Genomic DNA, 25,350 nt, shown 5'->3' with positions numbered 1-25,350 from the left:
CCACCTGCCCCGATCGCCCCCATGGAACCTGCTAGACCCCCTGATCTTTCTCCCAGAGCCTGCTTGCCCCTCCCCCCCCCCCGGCTAACCCCTCATCCTGACTTAGATGGGGTGGCTAGGTTTAACGCAATCTAACCTCCGCATGATCTCCCCAAATGTCTGTATGCAGCCTCAAAATCATCCTAATGTTTTCCCTGTTTAATATGGCTATTTATGACATTTAAAGTATTAATTAAATGATTCTTCATTACAAAAAAAAGTTTGGCTTCCCACACAACACAGAATTTCCATTTAAAACAAATGATTATCCCCCTCCATCGACATTTTGATTATGCTTAAAATAACTGTATAATTATCAGCTGTGTGCAAGAACCAAAAAGGCAATATTCCAAGGATATATTTCATTAATTTTACTTACTGCATTGGACATAGCAAATGCAATGCAAGATCGATCAGTTATACAGGCAGGGCCATACCTATAGAATTGCAACTTTATTAATGGATTAGGTCCTGACAGATAAAGATGCAAAAGCTGAGGTAAAAATGGTCTACAACTGAAGTGTGCAAAAGGTACAATTTCTCTTGCTGCCTCCCACCCCCCAGATAAATCATGCTCAGTCCATTAACTCATCATTTAACAAGTCCATTTCATTTTGTTTATTGTTGTTGGAATTTCATTAGAAATTCACAAACAGGAAACGTGGTTCTCTCTTTCTAAACTGGAACACTTGTTGTATTTTATCCAGTAAAACATCAGGCAGAAAAGTAGAAGTTATAAAACAAGCATCTGTTAGGCATAATAATGCTGCATTGACTAAAATACACATACGTTGCAGTCTAAAAGACCATTATTTGAATATGGTGGAGAAAATTCTGCTCTCTAGTTCCCTTAGTATGGAAACAATTTCAGGGAATTATGCTCATTTTGTACCCAAGTAATGGAAATCAGAATCCACCCCAACATGAGCAAAACATTTATTTCACTCTTCCTTGCTAATACCCACACTGGGCTCAAATTCTCTTCAATTTTCTTCCACGACCCTTCTAAGATGGGACTTTTGCCCAGACATCAAGAACTTACCCCCAGGGCATTTTTATTTCTCATCTTGATCACTATACTCTCCTCTCTGACCTCCCTGGTACCTACAACAGCCCCTTACAGTTTATACAAGATGCAACAGCTAAGATCATACTCCTTGGCCACTTTTCAGATTATCTCACCCCTCCTTGAATCCATCCATAGTTCTTTGTCGTCCTCCCAGCAGCAGGAAGTTGAAGTATCAGTCCTAGGATTCAAGATCCTATATAACACTGCCCTATTTTCTTCCAACTCCCTCTTCTATACCCTCTCCATCTCTGCTCTGCCACCAACGTCGGCACTGACTCTCTACTTACCACTTCATTCATGTCTATCCTGGAACTCCTTCCATGCCTATACTTGAGTTACAGAAAAGGTCCTCAAAACCTGCTTATTTTAGGAAGCTTAGTAAAATGGCCAAACAACAGATATAATTTATTCTATTAACAATCATACATTCAGTATCTAACATACTACTTTCCACTGAGTTACTAGATTAGATTATTGTTGTTACTTGTCCTCCTTTCCCTTCTTATCTTACTACACTGCTGTATACTATGTCACCTTTTAGGATACCCTGTAAGATTTCCTGGGCAATAGTGTCTTTTTATCTATTTTGGAAGGTATCTACACCCACTTTTGAGCTTTCTGATAAATATTAATGATGACTGTTCAAACTTCATTATTCACTAGTACAGCTTATTTTTTATTCACTCATCTTTAAAATTACTTTTTAAAATTGAATACTTAGTTCTTCATCAACACATCTGGTCTCTGAGCTTTTAATTGTTTACTATTAATTTATTTTAGATTTAGAGCTCTAGCAAAAGTCAATTTTGACCATCTGAACCCAGATCTATACTGTTCGTGCACAAATCTCAGCTTTCAGTTTGCACAAATTATTTTGCAGCTCCCTTTAGAAGGTTTATGCTGCTATAACCTTCAGGAAAAAAAATGCCAGATCAATATGCTGTGGTGTTCCAGAGTTTATATCACAACGATATGACAAAGACTGAGAGGTGCTGAATACACTCAGCTCCTATTAAATTCATAAAGCGTAGCGAGCAGCAGTAAACAATGAATTAAAATTAATCGACTGTAATCTTCTTTAAAAGTTCACTAGGATTGGTTTTAATTAACTATATTGGGAACTGAATAACATAGTTTTCCTGAATTTCCAAACTTCTTGTGCTCTCTCTACATGCTCTTCTCCCCACTCAGAAATAAAACTTTTTATTGTATGATTTCATGATTTGAGATTCAAAAGCATTGTGGTCCCAATCCATATGAAGAATGTACAAATATATAGTCACATTTCAAGAACATGAAACTCAAGGCATGTATTCTGGTTTTCAACTCTGAGCAAGAATTGGAAGGATACTGTCAAGAGATTTTTGCAAACAATGTCCAGAGTTTTTAAGGGAATTTTCTCTTATTGCACATGGACACCTTTTAGGATTGCTTTGCCTAAGTAGTCTTGCAATTCAGTTTTACTGGCATAAGTAGTCACAGAAAGCATATTTCAAAGCCACATGCAAAAGTATTTATAGGCACACAATTTTTAAATTTGCATGCTCAGTAATCTGGCCTGTGGACAGAAATGGTATCATGCAACTTTACCATTAGCAGTGAATGACTGACTGACTTTACCAATTACAAAGAGAATGTCAACTACTCAGAGAGAAGTACTGTTAGTCAGTCTGGTGGGTTTAACCATTTTGCAAAAATAGCCTTTAATAATTTGAACTTACATGAAATCACAACCTACTTCCAATTCATCAAGCACAAAAGCCTCAATTAACTATTTAAATTATTCACTGTAATATCATTTGAGAGATACAAGTAATTCGTTACATCTGTATAATAAAAAGTACACTGCACTATGGCCAAAACAAATTTTGGATTCATACAGAGCAGCACACTATATTACCAGATCTTTAGTTATTGCTATATTTAGGGTGTCTTGGAACAGCACTAGTTAACCAGAGTTCTACTGTGTCCCAGAAGTGTGTGCGTCATTCAACTATATTCTTTTGACAGCAGTAGCAATTCTAATCCTGCTTAGACAGCCAGTAAAGGATGCTTATTTAATGTTATGATAGAAATGGTTAAAAGGCCAATTTGTTAGAGTCCCAATTCATCCCCTAAAACAAAATGCAAAAAACTTGTTGAGTTACTGTTTAAGAATATACTTATAAAAAAAACCAAAAAACAAAAAAACCAACTCCCCCCCCTTTCTAAATTCCAGTTTCGGAAACGTACACTGGATCCTAGAAATTAAGCTTCTGCCCCCCTTGCTGTCTCCCTACATTACCACCAGTGAATAAAGATTCCATGATTTATAGTTGACCACTGTCTTCTCCTATTAATAACAGAGGCGGCAGAGAAGAATCCAGGTAAATTTTCTATAGCTCCAACCAGTATTAAAAAATCCATTTCAATCAGTAAGCAAAGCATTCAGCTGTAACCACAGCTATACAACTGAGCACATCCGTAAGCAAGGTGTCATTTTAAGATGACATTTCTTTTTATTGCATCCGCATTTTATGAAGTAGTATAATTTAGTCTACAGGTGACAGGGAATCAGAAAGTCATGGATTCAAATGTGACTGCACCTTGAGCACGTCACCTAAAATGAATTGTTCAATGCCATCTCAAAAAAAGCCATTGCTGGGATTTAGCAGTGACTTGCAGAAAGAAAACTCTTTCCGTCAATCATTCTAATAGGAAGCTATCCAAATCAATTCTACAAAATGAAGCAATCCAATGCCTTACATGTTGACTCCTTTCAGTGGCTTTTGGCTATCTTCGGAGATTCTCTCTAAAATATGAAGTTTTGGCTAAATGAAAATTATGATTTTTCAGCTCTTCATTGCTCTGGTGACAATTTATTATGCTGTTAAGGATGTCAATCTCTTCGGCAGTCTCTGAGCTTTGCATATTTTATGTCTGAAAAGGATAAAAGTTCACATGGTATTGGAAATTCAGAAATTAATGGCAGGAAGGATTTCAATACTATTATCATATTCCAGATTTTTCTCTTTTCGGGAGATACCCTAGAACTCTCCCGGAATATGACACAGATTTTTCTTGGCACCCATAAATACGTGATACTGCCAGCCTTGTTACACAGGCTTTCTAGTGCCATTTTATTTTTACTATTCCCCCCAGAGCTTGTCATAAATGCTAAGACTCTTGGTCCTCCCTAATTTCTGTGCAAAGAGCTGTTTTCTGAACAGACTTTCTTGGACAGGCTTATGCTTTTGCCTTAGAGTTGCTTTGTGACCCATGTTAAGAGAAATAACTGGTTTGTTTTCAGAAGGTGGTGGTGAACTACATTACTAAATTTTCCAGAATTACAAATGCTGGAATTTGCTATCAGAACCACTAAGCAAGAAATTCTTTCCTTGACTTAAACAAGAGAAAATATGCAATAATGGAATATTATTTCCTTTATTCCATACTCCCTTATTCAGAACATTATTTCATATTCAATAGAAGCCACTCAGTTCCAAAAGGATACAGATAAGTTCTATAGATACTTTAAATAAGGAAGTGAATAAGTTTATTAAATAAAATTCAATGCAAACATGCTAGATGTTTGTCTATACGTCTGGGCAGAACTGAATTTTTAAACACATTTTGAAAGACTGGAAAAGCAGCAGTCACGAACATGGGGAGTCATGAACATGAGAAGAGAGACTCTTTCAGAAAGTGCAGCTGACAATTAGAGGCCATTCAGTATGTTATGTTGAATTGTGGTTGTAACTTAAACATGACAGCAAAATCTGTCAATGTAATTTCTAATTTATTCATAGGGGACATTTTCTGTGTCATGTTCCCACAGCTATAATTCAAGTCATCAGTTCTAGAGCTGAGACTGGTTTTAGCCTGAGATAACCAAAAATCTTACATTTTATAGTTGATGTTTTGGATAGGCTGACCAATGTGTCTGTGAGCGCACCACTTTGGTCCATGAGCGCGCTGCTTCGGTCCGTTCCCGAATTGGTCCCGCCTCCTCCTTTAATATTACACTGTGAACCAGATGCATTCTTTAGTATTAATCTCAGTCTATTTATTATCTTGTGAGATGTTTTTCTTTAAAGGCGCAATTCTGCTTTTAATTTGCATTGTTGTAAATAATAGAAGAAATTAGCTGTACTACCCACATGCTACCTTTTAATCATATCTCTGTGGTCAGGATTAAGGCTTAATTAATACTTAAAACTGGGCAAGCATTTGAGTTCTCTGCCTTCAGTTACCAAAGAGCTGACTTTGTCTCCAGTACCTCTGGTACATGAAGTGTGTGTACCTCCCTGTCATGTCTCTTGGACGCACATGCAGGCTGCGCTCGGCCTGCTCCCTGCCTCCGTGCCTCACTGCAGCCTTTGAAAGTGGCATGGCACCATGTGCAGATCAGGCAGCGAGGCACAGGGTGTCTCTTTCAAAGGCTGCAGTGAGGCACGGAGGCAGGGAGCAGGCAGAGCATGGAAGACCCATGGGGCTGCCAGGCTTTGGTGTGGGAGCTGTGGGGCTTGCGGCACAGGGATGAAAGCTAAGATTGGGGTGAAGCCGGCGGGCCTCAGAGTGAAGCTTGCCTGAAGGGGCTGGGGAGTGGAGTAGGTCCCTGGAGCCAGTAGTGCCCGGCTTGGCCCCCACTCCTGCCTTGCCTTGGGGAGGAGCTGCTGCCTGCCCTGTACTGCTGGCATGGAGGAGGAAGGGGCAGGGGCAATGATTGCCCACTGATCAGCAGCGCAGCCCCTCACAGGCTGCTCCAGCCAGGGCTGCGTTCTCCCTCCCTGTGGGAATGCCAGCGTGGTGAAGAGCAGAGCAGAGCGGCCCCCGTGCTGGCCCCGGTGCACAGCATTAAAAATTACTGCGTGGCAAGATTTTTTATTGTGCACGGCTGCACACGTGCGCAGCTTAGAGGGAACCTTGAGTCTAACTACATTTACAGCACCATGTAAACAGTTAATGGGGAGTAATGAGAGAGAAAAATAAAGAACCTTGTAGGACTTAACACAGAAAATATGGAATGAGAAGCCAGGAAACAGTCTTACATTCTAATGACATTTGATAAACCATGTTCATATGAATCCACATATTAAAACTCATGTCAGTTTTTATGTATGAAAGATGATATTCACCTTAATTGGTAGACACTTGCTGTGGAATACCATCCTTGCATACTACACAACCCCAAATACAACACACACCTTGTTTTGGGAAAGACAGAACAAAAGGGAAAAAAAGAAAGAATTTTCCACAGTTGTGGCTCAAACTTGCAGATTTGCTCACCCTCCCTTTGCTGCTCAGGTAAAAGCTACAGGTTTTTAACCCTTTCACAGCTGAATTGTCAACAACTCTTGACTACTAAGCCAAAAGCTGAAACTGTAGCCAGTGCCGTAGCAGGAGGGGGCGGGGGGCAACCGCCCTGGGCACCAAAGCAAAGGGCCACCAACATGTGATGCCCAGCTTCGGCGATGCGCAGGACAGAGCTGCGAGTAACTTGTTTGTGGGGGCGTGGGGACAAGGAGGGCAGCTCCTGCTGCTGTGCCCACTCCTGAGCAAGCATGGGGAGGTATACCACCCGAATCTGTGAGCAGGGTGAGGGCAGGCTGCTGCTGCGGGCTTTGCCTTGGGCACTAAACTTCCTTCCTATGGCACTGACTGTAGCTGTTGCTGGAAAGTGGAATGAGTGGATCTAGGATTTTGAAAAGAGCTACACCAAGTCTGTAGGACTCTGAAAGTGGAGAAGACAAGCTAGAAGTAGCTAACAGACAGCAAAATTGCCAAAGAAAGTGGAATTTTGATTAGTGGAACATCAAGAACATGAAAAGGAGAGAAGGCTGTTGACACCTGCTGAGTGAAGGAATCAGGTAGACTATAATGTACCCATTAGGACTGCCTGAACAGAAATACCATAGTTCCTGGCAGGAACTGTGCAGAACAAGAATCAAAGTGGAGTACAACTATACCACTGCAACCATGTGGATCTTCTTCTTCTGGATTCTGCCCCTCCCTCCATGAACCTGCTCGATGAAAAAGGCGGCGAAGTAGTAGCAGCCATTTTGCAGCATCTCCATGCTCTATTCTGGGTAGAAAATTGATTTCCCTATTTAAGGCGCACACCCCCATTTTGGAAGGTTAATTATTGGGAAAAGAGGTGAATGTGGCATGTGAGCAAATATGGTAGGTTTCTCCAGGCTACAGCTTGTCACAACCCAAAGTTGTGGGTTTTTTTGTTTGTGTGTGCTTCGGCACTGCTAAATTATTTTCCCGCCGATTGTAGCTTTCTTTGCACAATAGAGTTCTCTGCTGCGGGAGAGAACTCTGGTGCAACGGGGGATTTCCCGCCAAATTACAGCTTCTTTGCAGGGTGCATTTCTTTGCATACTAGTGATGCACGTTGCAAAGGAGTTCCTGTCATTTGTATTTGGATTCGCGCCACATTATTGGCCAGTTCCAAATGTAGGCACACGTGGCAGCTAGCTATTGGCTTGCTAGCCGTACAAAAGGCTTGGGTGGTTTCCGCCCAAGTCGGAGAGAGAGGAAAACTGGAGGACTCCATGAATACCAGGAGGAGGAGACTTCGCGCTGTGTGAAGATCTCTGAGCGCTGCGGATCCTTGCGGACCCAACACACCTCTCTTAAGCAGGCAAAAGAGGCTTAACAACCGAACCCACGGAGTTTTCGCTTCTAGCTTCTCCCCGTTGCTGAGCGCAATCCAAGACGTATCCCTTTCCTGTAAACCCAATTTTCAAACCCACGGAGCCTAAACAACTCCGGGGGGAACCAGGGAACTGAACCGGACCCGCGGAGCTTAAACAACTCCGTGGGAGCAATCGAACTTGTCATGGTCCTCCAGCGAGGATCTAAGCGGGAGCTGTGCCTGGAAACCTGTCCAGCCTACACCACTACCATCTTTGGGTGTAAGTAAACAATCTTTTCAATCAACCACTACGCGTTTGTGACTAATTCTAGCTCGCCACCAGTTCTCTCTGACCCTGCATGCCCGGGCTGCTGGCCACAGCCCGCCTGCGCAAAGGTGGGCCATGGATCGCCCCTCCCGACTCGCACTTGGCGGCGGGATCGGGGCCCGGCCCGCACACAGCTGAACACGGTTGAAATAGTAATGAATTGTCTTATTAATCAATGATTTTGTTGTAGCACTGTAGAAAACAATGGTTCCAGGACCAGACTTTCTGATATCTGTCCCTTGTAAAACAACTTAGAAATTCCTTTATTATCTGTATCACTTGAAAAGCCTACTAGGCCATAATAACAAGAGGGCACCATTCTGACGAGCTTCATGCAAACACATAAGAGAGGTTCTGTTCTGAGGTGCTCAAAACCTAGATATAAGGTGGGAGAAAGAGATACAAAGCACAGACAATTGCAGCCTTGAGGTATTAAGTGACTTGCCCAAGGGCACACAAGGGAACTCTGGGTAAAACAGAGTCTTGGTCTAGTGTCTTAACCACAAAACCACAATTCAAAGGCAAAACAGCCAGCCAGCAATAAAACTTAGCTATGTAGGCCGATTACAACAGCCATGAATTTTTCTCCAAAAGAAATGATAATTTATGGTCTTAGAGATGATTACTCATAATTACCACAACCATGCTAAACTGAGCAATGATAAAAGAACGCTTAGGCACTGATTATGCGTTGGAGACATCTGCTTACTTTGGAGGTGGCAGAGCTTCAAGGAGACACAATAAATCCTGGTGCTTCTGAGGGCTCAGAGGCAGTATCATGGGGTGCATCTCCCTGCTCTTAATACATCCCATGCTGGAGAATCCATTTATGGTTCCTCCTCTGAAGTACATGTAATGCTGAATCAGTGTTAAGCGCAGTGAAGAAGACTAGAATTGTCTGCAATTACCTACTCTTGTACAAGACTTAGGATGGCTCCTTGCACACCCCCAGCAGAGACACACGGAGCCTTTCCTCACCAATCCCCACTCCTACTGCCAAGGTATTTGAACTCAACTTACCTAGCCAGCAGAATGGAGTTTATGACAGTTACTCAAGTAAGGGGCACCTTCAGACAAAACAGGATTTGGTGTAAACTGCATGATAATTTCTCTTTCCTCCAATAAAGCTACACTTGACGCAAACCAGCCAAGATATTTTATACAACTATGCATGTCTTTATTTTATTTTATTTTTCCTGTAAATAGTTAACAGTCATTTAAATGGCAATACAACTGGGATAAAATATATAAGGTATATGAACACACATACTCCAGGGCATAAGCCAACTTTTTCAGAAGAAAATTCTTCTATGGGTGTTTTATTCTACAATTATCTTTTACAAGGATTTTACACCTTGTTCTGAAACACCTACAACTGGCTACTGTTGGAGACAGACAGCCAGGCTCAATGGACTGCTATGACTTATCTGGTGAGCCAGTTCCTGAGTTCTTACCCAAGGAGTAGTCCAGCCTCTGAAGAATCCTCTTGTGTATACTCGCAGTAAATGTTAGTTGCGTCAACCTTAAGTCATCAGTATAGGTCACTGCTGGTAGGACATTTGTGGAGCATATCACATTTTCTACTATTCAGGTAGGAACTGCCAAAACCTAGTCTGAGCTCTGCACAAGCAGTACAGAAAGTAAAGTCTCCAAAATTAAAACTAGGATCCACAACCTACTGAGGAATTCTGAAAAGCCTCTGAAAGGGCGTAGCTGCAGAAACTTATGAAACAGAAAGCATCTTTCTGTAAAATTTGTAAGTGGTGGAAAAATAATTAACCCCAGAGACTCAAAGCCATATACAGGATTACTTTTAATACTATTTTGGCTTTCAGCGCTTTAAGGCTGCCTGAAGACATGCTGTGGGGCTACTCTGACACGCTGTAATTAAATTAGATTGAGTCTGCTAGAGCATGGCAATTACTGCACTCCAGCCAGGCTCCACATCTCGTGTATTACTGCCCCTGTGCTTCAAAATGGCAGTGGGGGCACTTGAACTAAATTTGAATGAACTTTAGTTCAATTGCTCCTGCTGCCATTTTGAAGCACGGGGATGCTAATACGCGAGATGCTAAGGCACTTTAATTAGGGCAGCTCTCGGAGCCACTCAAATTAAAGCACCCCCCACCCCCACAGTATGTGTAGAAGTGCCCTAAATGATTGTTCTGAAACCCTCTTTCATTTATCTCATTAACAATTATCTATTACGATTTCAACACGCAAGCATAAAAACTACAGATCCCAGGCCCTCAGGGAAGCAGAAATATAATTAAGGCAGTGCAGCTCCTATAAAACCTTATTTCCTATCCATTTAACAATTCTCTCCCTTAGACCAAAAAGCTCAATCTTCCTCCACATGACGGTTCAGATGGATAGGCAACCAAGCATTCCCCAAAGGTAATAGGTTTATGGTATTTTGGACTAAAGGCAGCTTGCTCACTCAGGCTTGCCATGACAGGTCATTCTCAAGTGCCTTCACTGATCTCACCTGTGGCACTGCCTCCCAGGGAAAGAGGAGTTATTTACTAGATCCAAAGCTGTCTTTAGGCCTTTGCAAATCAGAGCCAAGGCTTTACATTTCAAAATCCTCAAATAATTTAGTTTAATTAAATTTTCAGTGAAAAGCATGTTGTGCTCCTATTAGTTAAAATTCCCTAGTTAAAAAACTCATATCCAGTAAGTCTTTGAAGCTTGAAAAGCTGCAATGCTTTTTTCTGCCATCAAAAATTGCAGCAAATTTCAAAACATCCCAGTTTTTCAGCTGCAAAGGAGTTAAAGGAGGAAAATGTATTCCTTGACCCCAACGGATTCTGGAACAGCAGCAGCATGCTCAAGGAATTAAAAAAATATATATAACTCTGCTGAGTTCATCTTTCATGTCTGCTTACATGAATAGGATTTTAATAGTTTCAAGGTACAGCAATGGAAGTTATATGGCTGTAAAATGAAATCCTAAGTTTATCTGTTTTAAATGGGAGGCTGAAATGACACAATAAAAACAGGAAGTGAACTAGTTCTCTCTATTAGAGGAAGCTGGTATATCACACAAGAGTTCCTAACCAAAACAAATGACATTAAACCCACCAACTCTCTGCATGGCTATTATTCACATGTGTAGTCTGGGGGAGGGAAAAATACAAAAGAAATCTAAAGGTTAAGAAAAGCAATGCATGTTTACTTGCAATAAGCACCCTGCTTACGGTTAGCCAACAACATCTGAACCCAGGACCTTACACTAAAAGCTTGGACCTCTGCAATTTAAGCTAAAGTCATGCCAGTACCTAGCAGCAGTAACAGGCCCTTACAATTCACATCAGCTAGTCACTAGAGAGAAACTGCACAGTAAGCTAATGTGGCACCAATATAACAGTTTTAAGATGGGAGTACTAGACCTATACTCTTTAGTACCTCAAGGTTTTATTCCCCCTCTTCCCACAAATGTGTTAAGACAGCTACTTAACGGACAGTTGAAAAACTATTGTATGTACATTAGCTACTACTGCATCTGGTATACCTTAGCATTTCTTTATTACAAGAAAACTTATTCTAACATCTGGACAAGTTACCTGAACAGGACGATGTAAATATCACTGTGATACTGTTCTTCTAGAGTACCCAGAAGTCCTATGAAATGTAATGGAAGTTCAGGATACAGAAACAATCTTCATAAAGGGCCGTGGCAATACTTGTCAGAGAAGTCACAGACCATTTTCAAAGTGACAAAGCTGCTCAAGAGAAGATGAGGACAAATTCAAAAAATGGATTTTGTTAAAAACTATGTCTTTGCATCCACATTTCCTGTAATGATACTGTGACTCACAAAAGTATCCGTTAGACTGAACTTTATTTCCCTGGCTTCTGTCACAGAGGTCAGCCTTTGCTGACTTAAGTGGTTGCAGCTACACACATTACCAATCAGTGGTTAGTACCAGAAGCACTGGGCATTTCCAAACAAGAGTCTTCCTAGCTATAGTACTTTAAGGTCAAACTGTTTTCTGAGAATTAAGCAGTGTTTTCACATTAACACCAACAATAAAAGACTCTGGACTCAAATGAGCTGGCAAGTTTGTTGGTCGTGCATGACGTACAATAAAATCCACCTCTTACTTCCACAGCTGTATTGGCTCAGCAGTGCTGGGCACAGTAAAACTGGGCTGTGTCAATAAACAAATGCGACTCAGAGAACAGAAAGGGCAGTTGTGCAGTCTGGAGGTGTCATTTTTATAGCTAAATGTAGCTATTTTCCAAGGGCTATTGTTAAAAGGAGTAGCTACAATCAGTGATTTTTAATCTCTGCCATATCCCTGTTTCTGTAACCGCAACTCCTGCTGTGTGACTGGGCAAAACAAAAGTGGCCACATACAACATCTCTGCCTGCCACACGTTATTACATTGCTCCTCTTCAGGACAGGGCAATATGAAAGAAATGGCACTGGAAAAATGAATGCTGTTAGATTCAGTTGATTACTGCAGTAGTGAGATACCATTCAGAATTTGGGGCGGGGCGTCACACTGTTCTAAGCACATATACATAACCTTAGAAAAGGATATCCTAATAGACAATCCCGTGAGTTAAGTTAGATCCAAGTCTTCTGCTGTGCAGCCCGGTCAGTAAAAGTTGCATCATTTTTCACCATGGGATCCTGAAACAATCTGACCTTCATTTTATTTTATTTTTATTTTTTTTTTTTTTAATAATAATACAGCATGCATTCAGCCTCTGGTTTTTCACCCAACTCTAATAGTAGGTTCAGTGTTATGTATACACAACACTGAGTATACTTCACCCCATTCAGACATTTACCTACCTAATTAGTAGACATCTAGCCAGGTATGAATCCATGGATCTGTGATTATGAGCTGTCACCAAAACTGTCAGCCATTTTTCCAACTCAAGCTTGTGTTTAGAGAAGAAACAATTGTTGCTTTTTATCTCCCCAAACAGCAATGTTTTGAGTTCTCTGAAGCTCAAAGATTTATTGCCACGTCTATTTCTATAAAATACTTGCATACATCCAAGTTTTACACCGTAGTCATACATTCAACTGTAGAATTCACTTATTGGCAAACACAAAACATAACTTAATGTTTAAACAGGCATGTGCACTAGGACAAATTATAGAATAATTAACATACAGTATGAATGATGATCTGGTTGTTAATTACTATCCATTTCAGGCATTATTTATTAACAATTTACCTGAAAAGCCTTCCAATCCGTATTCTAGGAATGTCAGTAATTAACCAATTCAACTCCCCACTGGCTCTACTAGAGAAAGATAGTAATTACTGTATGTGATATTTTTTTTTGCCAGCTGTCTGATATTTAGCTGCAAATGCAATGGTATGAACTATTCTTGAGCAAAGCAGTCTGATATATATGTATCAACAGAGCAGGGCTAATAGATATTTTCAGCTAATAGATGTTTCCATTCTTGAGACAGCTGATAAAACTTTACACGTAGGTAGTGTCTTTGATGGAAGGTAGCATGGTAAGTGGTTAGAACAGGAAAGCCTCACCTTACCTCAGGGAAGATCGCTTACTTTACCTATTGATTAGAGATGGGACTAAGGGCTGTTTAAGCATTTGAGCAAAGCAGCAGTACAATGCCAGCATTCATTTACATTTAAACAATAGTAATTGAGAGGCAGGAACACTGCTGAGTATAGCACCAGAATTAAACTAGAGAAAAGAACGATGGAAAGGAATTTGAGTGGTAAGAAGGAAAGAAGCAAGTGAAAAGGGAATAAAGAGTGTTTTCAACAGTGAACAAAGAGGCAAGAAAGAGGGCAACAGAAAAATGCAGGCAAAAAGTTAGGTGGGGCAGGAGAAATACAGGGAAAAAAGAGGAGATAAGTTTATACAGATGTCTCTGCATGCAGAATATGAAGCTATTTTAACAGTAATAACCAAATAATACAAACAATTGAATTTCCCCCCCACTGTGAGGGCAACCTTTACCAAGGAAGCCTGGTATACCTTGCACACAAAAAGGCTGGGTATTACTTTAATGTACTTTCATGATACAAACTGCAATAAGAAATCCATCTAACCAGGAAAACCAGGAATGATAAAAATTGATTTTTCTTTAATAATACTTACATTGGGCTTTTCATATCTTATATTTTTTAAATGGGTTTATTTAAAAATGTATTTCAAAATATGCCAAGCAATAAACTGAAGTAAGTATAGTCTCTTAATAATTTAAACGATTTTGTAAATATTATTTATTTACCTTGTTCAGTTCAATGATTAGTTCATTCTAAGTTAAGAAAGCTTATCATTTCTCTTCCAAACTATGAATAAAAGTGTGAAGAAATAGAATTAGATACTAGATTTAAAATCTTGAAGGATGGGTAAACAGAAAGAAGATGCTAAATTAAATATTCACAGATAAAATTTCCTTTGTTTAAAGGCAAAACATATTATGATAAACTTTCTTCCCCTTATATATTCACAGTACTACTAGCAGTTTTATTTAAGTAATACAAAAACATTTTTAAATTGTGATGTGTATTTTGATTTCAAATTTCCATTAAAAAGATTTATACAAATCACAACTAAAAAAAAATCTAGTAAAATAAATACATCATTCAACATTTTCCCCCACACAGACACTGACAGACATGCACACAATCTGTATAAGTGGGCACTTAGACATGTTAATCAAGTCAGCAAAAGGCAAGGTGGAGATGGTCTTATAGACTGAGGAAGCAATCTGTGGCTCATAAGAGCTTATGCCTCTCAGATTCAATTAGTCTGTAAGATCCACCTCTACCTTGCCTTCTATACAAAATGGATGCTAAGCTACAGAATTGCTTAAATAAAACTTGACAAATATAACGTATCCTTTGGGAGAGGAGTGTCAAAGATGCAGACCGCAGGCTAGATGCAGCCTGCGGGGCCCCATCATCCAGCCCCCGCTGCTACCCCTGGGTCTCAGAGTTGACCCACATGCTGCACAGTGCACACCATACTTTATAGGTGACAAATGACCACAATACATCTCCTTGATAGCAGTAACTGGCTACATAATCAATATACTTATTTTCTTTTTGACATGTTTTGAAACCACTACTCTTTTGTCTGACCCAACCTTACAACATTTTTTAGTAAAATGAAAAATCACCACTATCATCACCTTCACAACAACCAAACTATTTTTAAAAGGTACAAAGACATGCTTCTCAAGCTTGAAGCATCCTTAGAAACTAAACAGACATTTTTAAATTTGAAATTGAAACTATATTACCAAATTCAAATCTCCTTGTGAACATCAATTTCTTGCTAAGTCTGTAAATTAGAAATGTCAGAAAAATATGCACCCTATTGCACAAGTTATTGTTTGCAGGCAGCTTTAAAATTCAAAACTATATCAACAAATAAGAGACACTAAACCAATACACCACAGTTTGGCTGGACTCATTCCGAAGTAGGAAAGATACTAACATCAGAGGAGGAAAAAGTTCCTTAGTTTTAGGCCTCCTATTAGCTAATGAATACATAATTATTAGGATCTCTGTTTTAACTTTATCTTGGAAACGAGATTACTTGCTCTGCATCCCAGATACATTGAAGTCCATTATAATCTCCATCATTTATCACCGTTTACTGCCAAGGATGTTGTTTAATTATTTTGGAATTTACCTGCTAGTCTATGCTTTATTCAGAGCAAAAGTCTTACCACTACAGCAGTAAAACAGAATAGTTCTTGGGTGTAGGATCCAACTTAGTGCTAAAATATGTCTTATGTGCCAGGACGGGTATTAAAAAAACCCAACAGTTTTTACAACAAAATACTGATAAACAGGCCAAATCAACAGCTTCAGGTAACAAAGCTTCTGTAAAACTGCCACACCAGCAGCAACAATACAGACCTTCCCGAGTATCTGAGTAGTATCAAAGGGTATGTCTGTATGGTGCCCACAACGTGTCAATGCAGAGATCACTATGCTTCTGCTCACAAACTCCCAACTGACAAGTGAACCGCTTCTCTAGCTGTTCTGGGCTCATTCCCCAAGACCATTCCCAAGCTTGCCAAAGACTGAAGTCTCAAGTGACCATGGCAGAACATCCTTACAGTGGCTTCTCCAGTGCATTTCTAGGCTGAGTCAGCACAAAGGAATAGGTGGGCTGGGGATGTTTGGAAGCATCCCTACCCAAACAGTGTCAAAACCCCAAATATGTTTAAAAAAAACAAAACAACCCACCCCCCCACCTGACAAATAGCCTGTTTATCACAGTAGCCCAACAATGCCCAATTAAAAAGAGAGAAATCTTATTTTTGCCTAAGAGAAATGCACTGACAGAAACAGAAAGCAGATCTTGTGAGTCCTGGTCCCCTGCCTTAACCACAAGATACAAGTCTGCTCTACCCTCAAACCACTGCTGATGAAACCATTTCTGTGGGCGAGACGGTTCTTTGGTCTCCAGTTTTTCAGTCTTTGGTGTCTCTGCTGAGAATGCCAGCAAGGCAGCAATGGTATTGCCAATTCACATAAGTCACATAGTATTTGGTGTTTTTCTTGCAGTTCTGCTTCCCAGAAATGAGGCATTATCTAGGCTGCTAACTAAGGTTAATTTTAAGGTCACCCTAAAAGCCATCTAAGCTGACCATCTCCCCTGTAAATCTCCAGGCTAGAATTGCCCCACAGGCAGTTCACCTACTCTTGTTGACTCCCCAGTGGCTCGTCTCCTAGCCACCTCTCTCTGAAGTATGTTTGAAACTCACCCTGGCAGGTAGGATTCAAGCACAGTTAACCAGACGCAATTCTACAGCTCCCTATTCCCGTCTTCCAGATAGTCTCCACCACCACTTCATCCCCTACTGCCCATAAGTAGACAAGTGCCTCCTAGAAGGACTCAAATCTCACAAATAAGACACATAATGTGGCCAACTTTGGCCATGACTAGTGGACTACCAGCAACGATACAGACAGGGATGTGTCTCTCAGATGGTTCGGGCTGGCTGAGGATGACCTCAGAGCCAATCCTAAACATCAACATAGACATATCTGAAGTGATTGCAGGAGAATCTCACCTTTAAAACCCTTTTCTTTCTTTTTTGTTTAATTCAAGATTCATGGTTGCAAGAAATTCAAAATATGACCCAAAGAAACACTCTAGAGGATAAAGAACCAGAAGTATGATAAAACTTACTTTTTAAAATCTCTTATCATGGGCCTTGAATCACAACTTTGGTTGGTTGCCAAATATTGGTAGTGCTAGTCACGGTGGTGGTTTTGGACTATGGTCACTTAGCCAATAGGAAATGAAATGATAGCAAGAACTCATTTCACAGAGACTGACAAATGGCCCTAAGGGGGCAAATTTTTGTCAATACTAGACCAAGCTAAATTGGAACGGGCAACCCAAATTACGTCTCCTGACTGACCAGACCCCAGTCAATCCCTAGAGTGAATGGGGGCAGAAGTCAGTTATCATATTCAGTAGAGCCTTTATACATTTGTGATAGCTTAGCTTATATGACCAAAACAAGAGGAATTCAATCTTTGGTTCCTTAACAGACTGCCCCAAAAGTAACAATAACTGTGGACAAATTAAGACACCAAAAATATATGCATTTTAGGACAGCCAGCACTGTGAACTCACTGTAAGCACCACTTTATGAAAAGCCTACTACACCTCCACAGTTTTTTATTCTTAGCTCTCACTCAGTTGTCTTTTATATGACAGCCTTATGTTAGAAGGAAATAACTGAACTTTGATTCTTTGTGATAATACACATGAGCTTCCCACATACCTGCATTGTGTTTCACAGCCTTTGGTACTTCAGTTAAACACCGGTTGACAAACTAAAAAGGGCTGATTTGTTCCCTCCTAAGGTAAAACCTGAGGGAAGGGACTGTGAACAGAAGACCCCCTCTATGGACTGTCCCTCAAATGGTTATCCCAGCGAGGTGCAGTTACATAAAGATGTATATAAAATCTGTGCCTTTAACCCCCAAGCTTCACTGCCTCTAGGAAACCCACAATAAGGACTGCATCCCTGGCCCTAATGAAGTCATACAATGGAGACTCCTTAGCCACTGCTAATCCCAGGACTCTCCATAAAATGGCTTCAATCCTCAAAAGGTGGTCATGGAAAACCAAATATAGCATTTCCTTACTCAGGTGACTTATGTGAGGGAAGATGGGGCTCTGTATAGGCATAGGATTTTGTGCTATTAGATTCCACTTTAAAAAGTGTGATATACCCACTCCACCCAGGATTTATTTTCTGATGTCCTCCATTTGATAATCATTTTCTTCCATTACCCCAAGACAGAACTAAAACTCATCCATTTGTATTATGCTAGCTGCAGATTAATGTCCTGCCTACATTTTCAACTGTCATTAAAACCCCAGACATTTGCTTAATAAAAATTTAATCATGTTGTAATTTCTAATCACCATTTAAGTCTTAATGAGTTAAGCTCTCCATTGTCCTACCCCAACACTACAGAACAGGTCTTCAGTTGGCGTAGATCAGCATAGCTTCACAAAAATCAATAAAGCCACCAGTTTACACCAGCTGAGAATCTAGCCAAAAATAAATATGACTTTGTTAAAATTCTGTCACTGAGGCTAACATAACATACCGCCAGATTTGCAATGGCTTTCATTTCAATCTGTCTGAACTGCTTTGCAGCATACATAAATGCAAACAGAGAAGCATACAAATGCAATAGAGAATCATCATGCTACTGATACAGCATAAACTGAAGATAAATCTTCCAGAAACTGTATGTGCTGGTCTCCTTGGTCAAGCAAACATAGCACTGCAGTACAGCTATAAAGCCAATTACTCCCTTCTTCTTGTGTTTCAATAAGATTATTAGTTATAACAGACAACACGGAATTCAGGGTTATAACTGACAATAGGTGATTCATAGACTGCAACTGATATGTGCTCCAACCTGTCTTCGATCACCAGAGAAAAGATGGCCTAACATATGAAAACCAGGATAAAGTCCTTCATGTATCAGCAGGATTGAAAGCTTGCAGTTAAGAGTCCCAAGACTGCAATGTAAACCATGTTTGACGGGAATATGAAAATCTGGCTGCAGTTATGCTTGGCTCTTGCCCATTACATATATTGTTTACTCTTCATCAAAAACTCCACAACATGTCCCAAATTAACAGTTAAAATAGCTATGGGCAAAGTCATCTGCAGCATGGAGGCACAACAAATTGAGCCCTATTTTGTGGGTGTACTGAGAAAGTGTGCATAGCAGCACGGCCTGTTACAGCAGACTTTTGACACACCTCTGACAAGCCACAGAGTCTCCGTGGCTGTGGATAGATGCAGCTCTTCCATGCTTTCAAAGAGAAAGGGAATATGCCACTTGGGAGTGTGCATCAGTTATCCTGATTTAACTGTTACAACTGTCTGCTCCTAAACCAGTATACAGGTTTCCGTCGCTTTATGCTGTACATGCCTTCCTGGAAAATGGCACATAACTCAAATTCACATAAAAGGAACCCACTTTACAATGTAACAAATAGGGATACGTTCCAAGACCTCGACTGTACTGACCCCCAGACATATTTGTACCACTGTTACAAGACAATTTTGGTACTCACCAACAGTAGAGAGTACACACAAGCACAGGGCACTATCATAATGGGGATGGCACCTACAGAAACACGTGTCGGAGACAACAAGCAAGGAGCGCAGATCCACACAGCAGACTCTATTTTGGTGCACGTCACTCCCACAATGCACCACACAGCACCACAGCTGACTGCGGATTTCCACCACACTGATTGCATAAGAGTGAATTTACCTCGCATACAATGAATTTTTGGTATAAAAAGGGCCATCGCATAAAAGCGAATTCACACATACAGAACCCACATAAAGCAAGGGAAACCCATCAACGAGCCAAACCATTGTAAGTTTAAACTCCAAATGAAATGCGTTTAGAGTGCTAGTTACAGATCAGGCATGTGACAGTTATTTCAGACCAATGTATACTGTTATACTGTAATTTAATACTAGCATAACTGTTACATCTGTCCATACCCATACCCTGCTAACAGTCAGGTGTAAGATCAGCACTGAGGGCATGGACCAAGGAATCCATAGGCGCATACACACATGCTATGGTCCTTAATGTGCTGTGTGGTGAGTAGCTCAGAAAGGCAGTAGTTCCTATGCATGAAGCCTGCAAAGGCAGAAGGAAGGAAGGAGACAATCTGATTCCCTTATCATACGGGGGGAAGATGCATTTCACTTGCCCCAGCTACTGCATTTCACATGCACTTCATTATGACTCATTTATCACAGGGGTGAAAGGAATTTTACCTTGAATGACTATGCCTTTGTAGACTGCTTGCTAAATAATAGTCATTTAATAACCCTTCATGAAATATTGATTTTCATTTAATATTTAGACTTCTGAAAGTAAAGCTTCATCTTAAGGGGCAAGGGTCTGACTCTACCCACTTCACTGATACAAGAAGCCAGACTCACCAAGCCAAAAATCATTCTGCAGGAAATCCCACCAGCTTGAGTGCAAACACTCACGCACGTAATCGGAGCAGGCTTCAGCCCAAGAACACAAACCAAGTTCTGAAGAGGTTAACCAACAAAAATGCCAAGTGATGCTAATGAAAGCTCAAGCAAAACTCATTAAAAACTCCAGAATTTAGCCATATATTATTAAGCAATAATAATAAAAAAAAGTGAAGCAAAACCACTATGCAATACTTTTTTTTTTATGTATACCCTTTGTTTCAGGCCCAGTAAAATTTCAGTTGCCCCATTTTAATTTGGCTGAGCATTTTTTTCCCCCCACAAATTAACCGGAGTACAAATTTCAAAACATGCACGCTGACATTTTGCTTCAACCCGCTTTATTCACTTGTTTTAACAACTGCAGGTACGGCAACGTATGGAGGCTAAGTGCCTTTACCCAAAATTTTGCGGACTGGTGTTTGATTGTAGACAGGACAGGACTCCAAAGAGCGCTCCTCCCTGCAAAACACGCATCTGAACAGGAAACGTGAATGAGTCCTTCGTACAAGCAAAAGCAGCGATGACATTTGTGCCTCTACCGACACCCCAAAGAGCCCGCATACGCTCTGGACAAAGCGTTTTAGTCTATTATTTTGACCCCTAGCAAAATTTTACAACGCGTTGAGAGGTCCTACCAAAACAAACTAACGCCAGGCATCCTGGCAGTCCCGGCGTTAGCGCGGGGAGGGCAGTTCAGCACCACGCCACGCCACGCCACTTATGTCGCATCCTCTGTGACATCCGCTCCTCCCGTTACTCCAATTTCTTTCCTGCTCATGGGAGTTCATATTTCATAGACACTGGGGCTGGAAGGGACCTCGCAAGACCCCCCGCCCCAGGGGGTCGCGCAGCAAGACCCGAGTGCTTTTTAAGGACGTGTCCGGAGAAGGGGGGTCTGCCCCAGGCACGGGGGCTCGGACGGCGGGATCTTCCCCCCGCTTACACACACTGTCTCATGAGGGAGGGAAGAAGCAAGCAGGGGAACACCTCAGCCCGGGTGCGCGTTGTGGCCCCTTCCCCGGCGAGGACGGAGGAGGCGGAGGCGGCTCTGACCGTCCCGCCGCCTCCCCATTGTTGGGCACCGCGTGCCGAGCTCTCGCCGCCGCGGGGCCGCCTCTCGCCGGCGCTGGAGCGGCGGCAGCCCTGAGGCGAGCCGGGGAGGGCCGGGCCGGGCTGGGCCGCTCGGGGGGGGGCCGCCCGGCACCGGCTGCTACTCACCGGGGGGGTTGACGGCCGCCGGCGTCGCCATGTCGTCCCGAGCGGGATCCAGCGCAGGGCGCGGGCGGGGGGGCTGCGGCGAGGCCGCCCAAGATGTCCGATGCCACTCGCTCCGCTTCTGCTCATGCTCCGGCCGCCGCCCCAGTGAGCATGTGCCGAGCGGGGCCCCGGGCGTGCGCACCGCCGCCCGCCTCGGCCTCGCCTCGCCTCACGGCCCCGCTCCCTCCCGGCGCGGCAGCCGCGGCACCTCGGCCCAGCCAGGGCCACCCCTCGCGTGAACCCATGTGCGCCCTGGGGGTGTTAGGCGTGTCCGTGGCGGTGCACCGCGTGTAGACGTGACATGGGGAGGCGAAGCGTGGCACATGGAGGCCGACCTCCCCGCCGGGTTGCGGATCGTGTGCTCTTTGCCCGCGGGGGAGCGCGATTCGCCACCGCCGCCCGGCCACCTCGCTGTGCAGTCGTTGGGCCTCGACGTGCCTGTTAAAACCCCACTGGACTCGTGTCTAGATGGAACTCGACGTTCACGAACGACGGAGGCCGGCAGGGTACGGCGACCGCCCGCAGGGGTTCGGCCGCGGTGACACCGGCAGCGAGGGCGACCGAGCGGGGACGCCCTCAGGCAGCGACACAAGCATCAGCGGCGGCCAGTTTTAGGGGGGGCATGTGCGTCGCCTATGTCACATTTAATATTTATTTTAATGAATGCCTTATCACAGGGGCGGGCAACCTGCGGCTGCGGAGCCACACGCGGCTCTTCAGAAGTTAATATGCGTCTCTTTGAATCTGGGCACGAGCGCACAGGGACCAGCTTTCATAGCCGTTATGTCATGTCGTGCGCTCGTGCAAAGATTCAAGGAGACGCATATTAACTTCTGAAGAGCCGCGTGTGGCTCCAGAGCTGCAGGTTGGCCTGCCCTGCCCTGCCCTGCCCTCTCACTTACCTTCCAGGTGACTTCCAGCAGTTTCTTGGAGATTTATATTGGATTCCTGGGGACTCCTGGAGAGTTAGCGACCCTATTCGGGATCTCGGATAAGCCTAAAGCAGGCAGGAGCAGGGGTGTAGCTAGGGAGTTTGGTGCCCTGAGCAAGACTCAGTGGGTTGGGGGGGAATAGAAGCGGCCTTCTCTGCCCTGGGTGTCCCTGCACCCAGCTTGGCACCCCTTTGTTCCCAGGAGGAGTGTGCAGGATCAGATGGGGAAGACTGTTTCCAGATCTGCCTCTGTACCCAGGCTGCAGCCTCACCCTGCCACAGCACCCAGGGAAGGAGCTCGCAGCATGTCGCAGCACCCTGGTCGAGAACCACAGATCTGAAGTCATAGAGCACCTTCCAGCTGAAGGAGAAGCGGTGTCTATCTCTTGCTGGGAAGCTAACCTGGCTGATGCCCTGATGTATAGGAGCAAGTCATAGGTACAAGGCAACTCCTCACATGGGCCTCTGTGGGTATTTGTCCTTTGGACCATTTCTCAACGAAGCAGCCAGAGTGCTGTGTCCCTTGACACAAAGGTGCTTTTATAGTACATATGGTATATTTTAATACGCTGTATTTTGTGGAGAGATCACTAACACACCATAGTGATCTCTGCAAAATTCTGTAGGGGGACAAGACTCTTCGTAGTGTTTCCCTACAGTCAAGGTCTGCCAGATCCACCAGCCATAGCACGCAGGTATATCCCAGAGGTATGGCAGTAGGAGTCTGTGAGAGAGAGGAGGAAGGGGCAAAGAATGCTGGATGAGATAGAGAAATCAACTCAGACTTGAGGAAGAATGCCTTGCGTTCACAAGCTACTCTGACTTCATCCCAACCACGCAGTTGGTCCAATAACAGATAGTCACCCACAAAAATCCTTGCCTCTCCCAGAGAAATGGGGACATTTGTTATTTGTTTTATTTCAAGAGGAAGATGTTAACTGTCTCACTGAAATATACAATACAATTTTTTTTTCAAAAGAGGGGGTGTGATGGTTTTAAATAACTCTCCTAGTTACAGTCCTTACAAGTCTCTCTGAAATACATCCCCACCAGCCTTATATAATGTGTTCCCCCCCCCTTAACTTTACACTAAAACTAAATAAAAGGACTTGAGTTATTACATTTCTTCTCAGTGTGAAAAAGTTTCTTTAATCCCATTTGAAGATTTCTGTTTCACTAACACAGGCCTTAACAGTGAAATGCAACAGCACAGGCTTGTGTTAGAGCTTCAACACACATGAATGGAAAGAAAGCAATGGACCTTGTGAAGAAGGAAGGTAAGAATAGCAGCACTGTCTTCAGACAAAAGATAAGAACAATGGATCTGTGAAGGTGGAGGAATCAGTGGTTTGAAAGAAAATAAATCATATATGATCTGCCTCAAAAATAACATTCAGGATCATATTCAAAGCCACGGCTTAGGAATTAAACAGCTGAATCTGCCATTCTATATTCTTGTCAATAGAACATTCATAAGAATTGCAGTCACATCGCACCCTTGCAGCAGTTAAGCTTATGCAATGATTACATCCAAGGATAAGTAGGGAACATTGGGATATGAGAACATTGGACATCTTTAGCTCTTAATTTTCTTGCTCTTGTGCATTTAACAATAGCCATGTTTCTGCTTGTTGCTGCATCTCAATTGCTCTTGCTGTCTTTAAAGCTTATGCATGATACTGGAATTTCTGATCGAACAACACTGTTATCCTATAGCATGTGGCAAAACATTTATGGAACAGAGAATACATGTAAGCAAAATTGCTGAAACAATATTTTACTTTATTTTGGAAAAAAATATTAAAATAAATAAGTACATCCAGTAAGATGCTAATCTTCTGATGTCCATAGAGTATGATGAATACATATCCTAACATCCAATGATTTCATAAGCAACATTAGAACTGTTAATTGTTCCCAGCGTAACAGCTAATGTTAGAGGACTGGTATTTTTCTAATACAGTTAAATCAGAGTAGGAACATTTGTGTACAGTTAAAGGGTTTACAGCCTTTTTTAAGACAGTCCTCTCAGTGTTTTCAGTTTTAACACAGGCTCTATGGTTTGCCTCTCTTCCAGGATTTCTTAAAAAAAAATCAAACTCATTGGCTTCAGGCTGTGCAGCAATTGTTCAAACATTTTTGTGGTTTCATCTTAAACACAAAGCATAAGCCACGACAGAAGGAAAATGATCAACAGGAGCTAAGGTTGAATGCTGGTACAGTAAGGAAAAAACCTACATCAGAATTTTGCCAAAAACTGAAACAGACGTGACTCAGACACGCATTTAGTTTTAAGAGGTTGGCAAATATCCCCACAGTTTATTGCATTTTGTTTCATGTTCTTACAACGCATCAAGAGGAGGATGTTCAAATAATTTTAAGAACATGTTCTAAGACCACAAAAGCGAAAAAATTCTGAATAAACAGCAAAGCTCAATCTCTAACTCATCCTGTTGTTTATCCAGCATGTGATCCAGGCAGTGTAAGGCTCAACAGAAAGCCCAAGGCACAGGACAAAGTTGGCCAAAAGCTTCATATATGATTAGTCCCAGTTTTCACAGGGTAGGTTCTTAGCACTTG

At 42.2% G+C, this 25,350-nt stretch overlaps 1 protein-coding gene across 4 annotated transcripts in view; it reads right to left on the bottom strand.

Moving 5' to 3' along the window:
• The window catches only part of ARNT2 (aryl hydrocarbon receptor nuclear translocator 2), a 164,083-nt gene extending 142,098 nt beyond the window's left edge, over positions 1 to 21,985 (bottom strand). The window contains exons 1-2 of one of the 4 annotated variants that reach the window (XM_019477677.2): positions 21,801 to 21,980; positions 20,980 to 21,056 (exon numbers count right to left, since the gene is read on the bottom strand). Coding sequence is in view for 3 of the 4 variants with exons in the window: in XM_059714606.1 (XP_059570589.1) it covers positions 21,801 to 21,831 (31 nt within the window). In the remaining variant the exon portion in view is untranslated. Of the gene's footprint in view, positions 1 to 20,979; positions 21,057 to 21,800 lie in introns of all 4 variants that reach the window. The other 3 variants (XM_059714606.1, XM_019477676.2, XM_014606098.3) reach the window with 3 other exon arrangements.
• Positions 21,986 to 25,350: the final 3,365 nt, after the last annotated feature.

The sequence above is a fragment of the Alligator mississippiensis genome, chromosome 11, assembly GCF_030867095.1.
Source record: "Alligator mississippiensis isolate rAllMis1 chromosome 11, rAllMis1, whole genome shotgun sequence".
Lineage (NCBI taxonomy): Eukaryota > Metazoa > Chordata > Crocodylia > Alligatoridae > Alligator > Alligator mississippiensis.
Note: the sequence above shows the minus strand (reverse complement) of the source record. Positions and strands in the feature narration are given on the sequence as shown.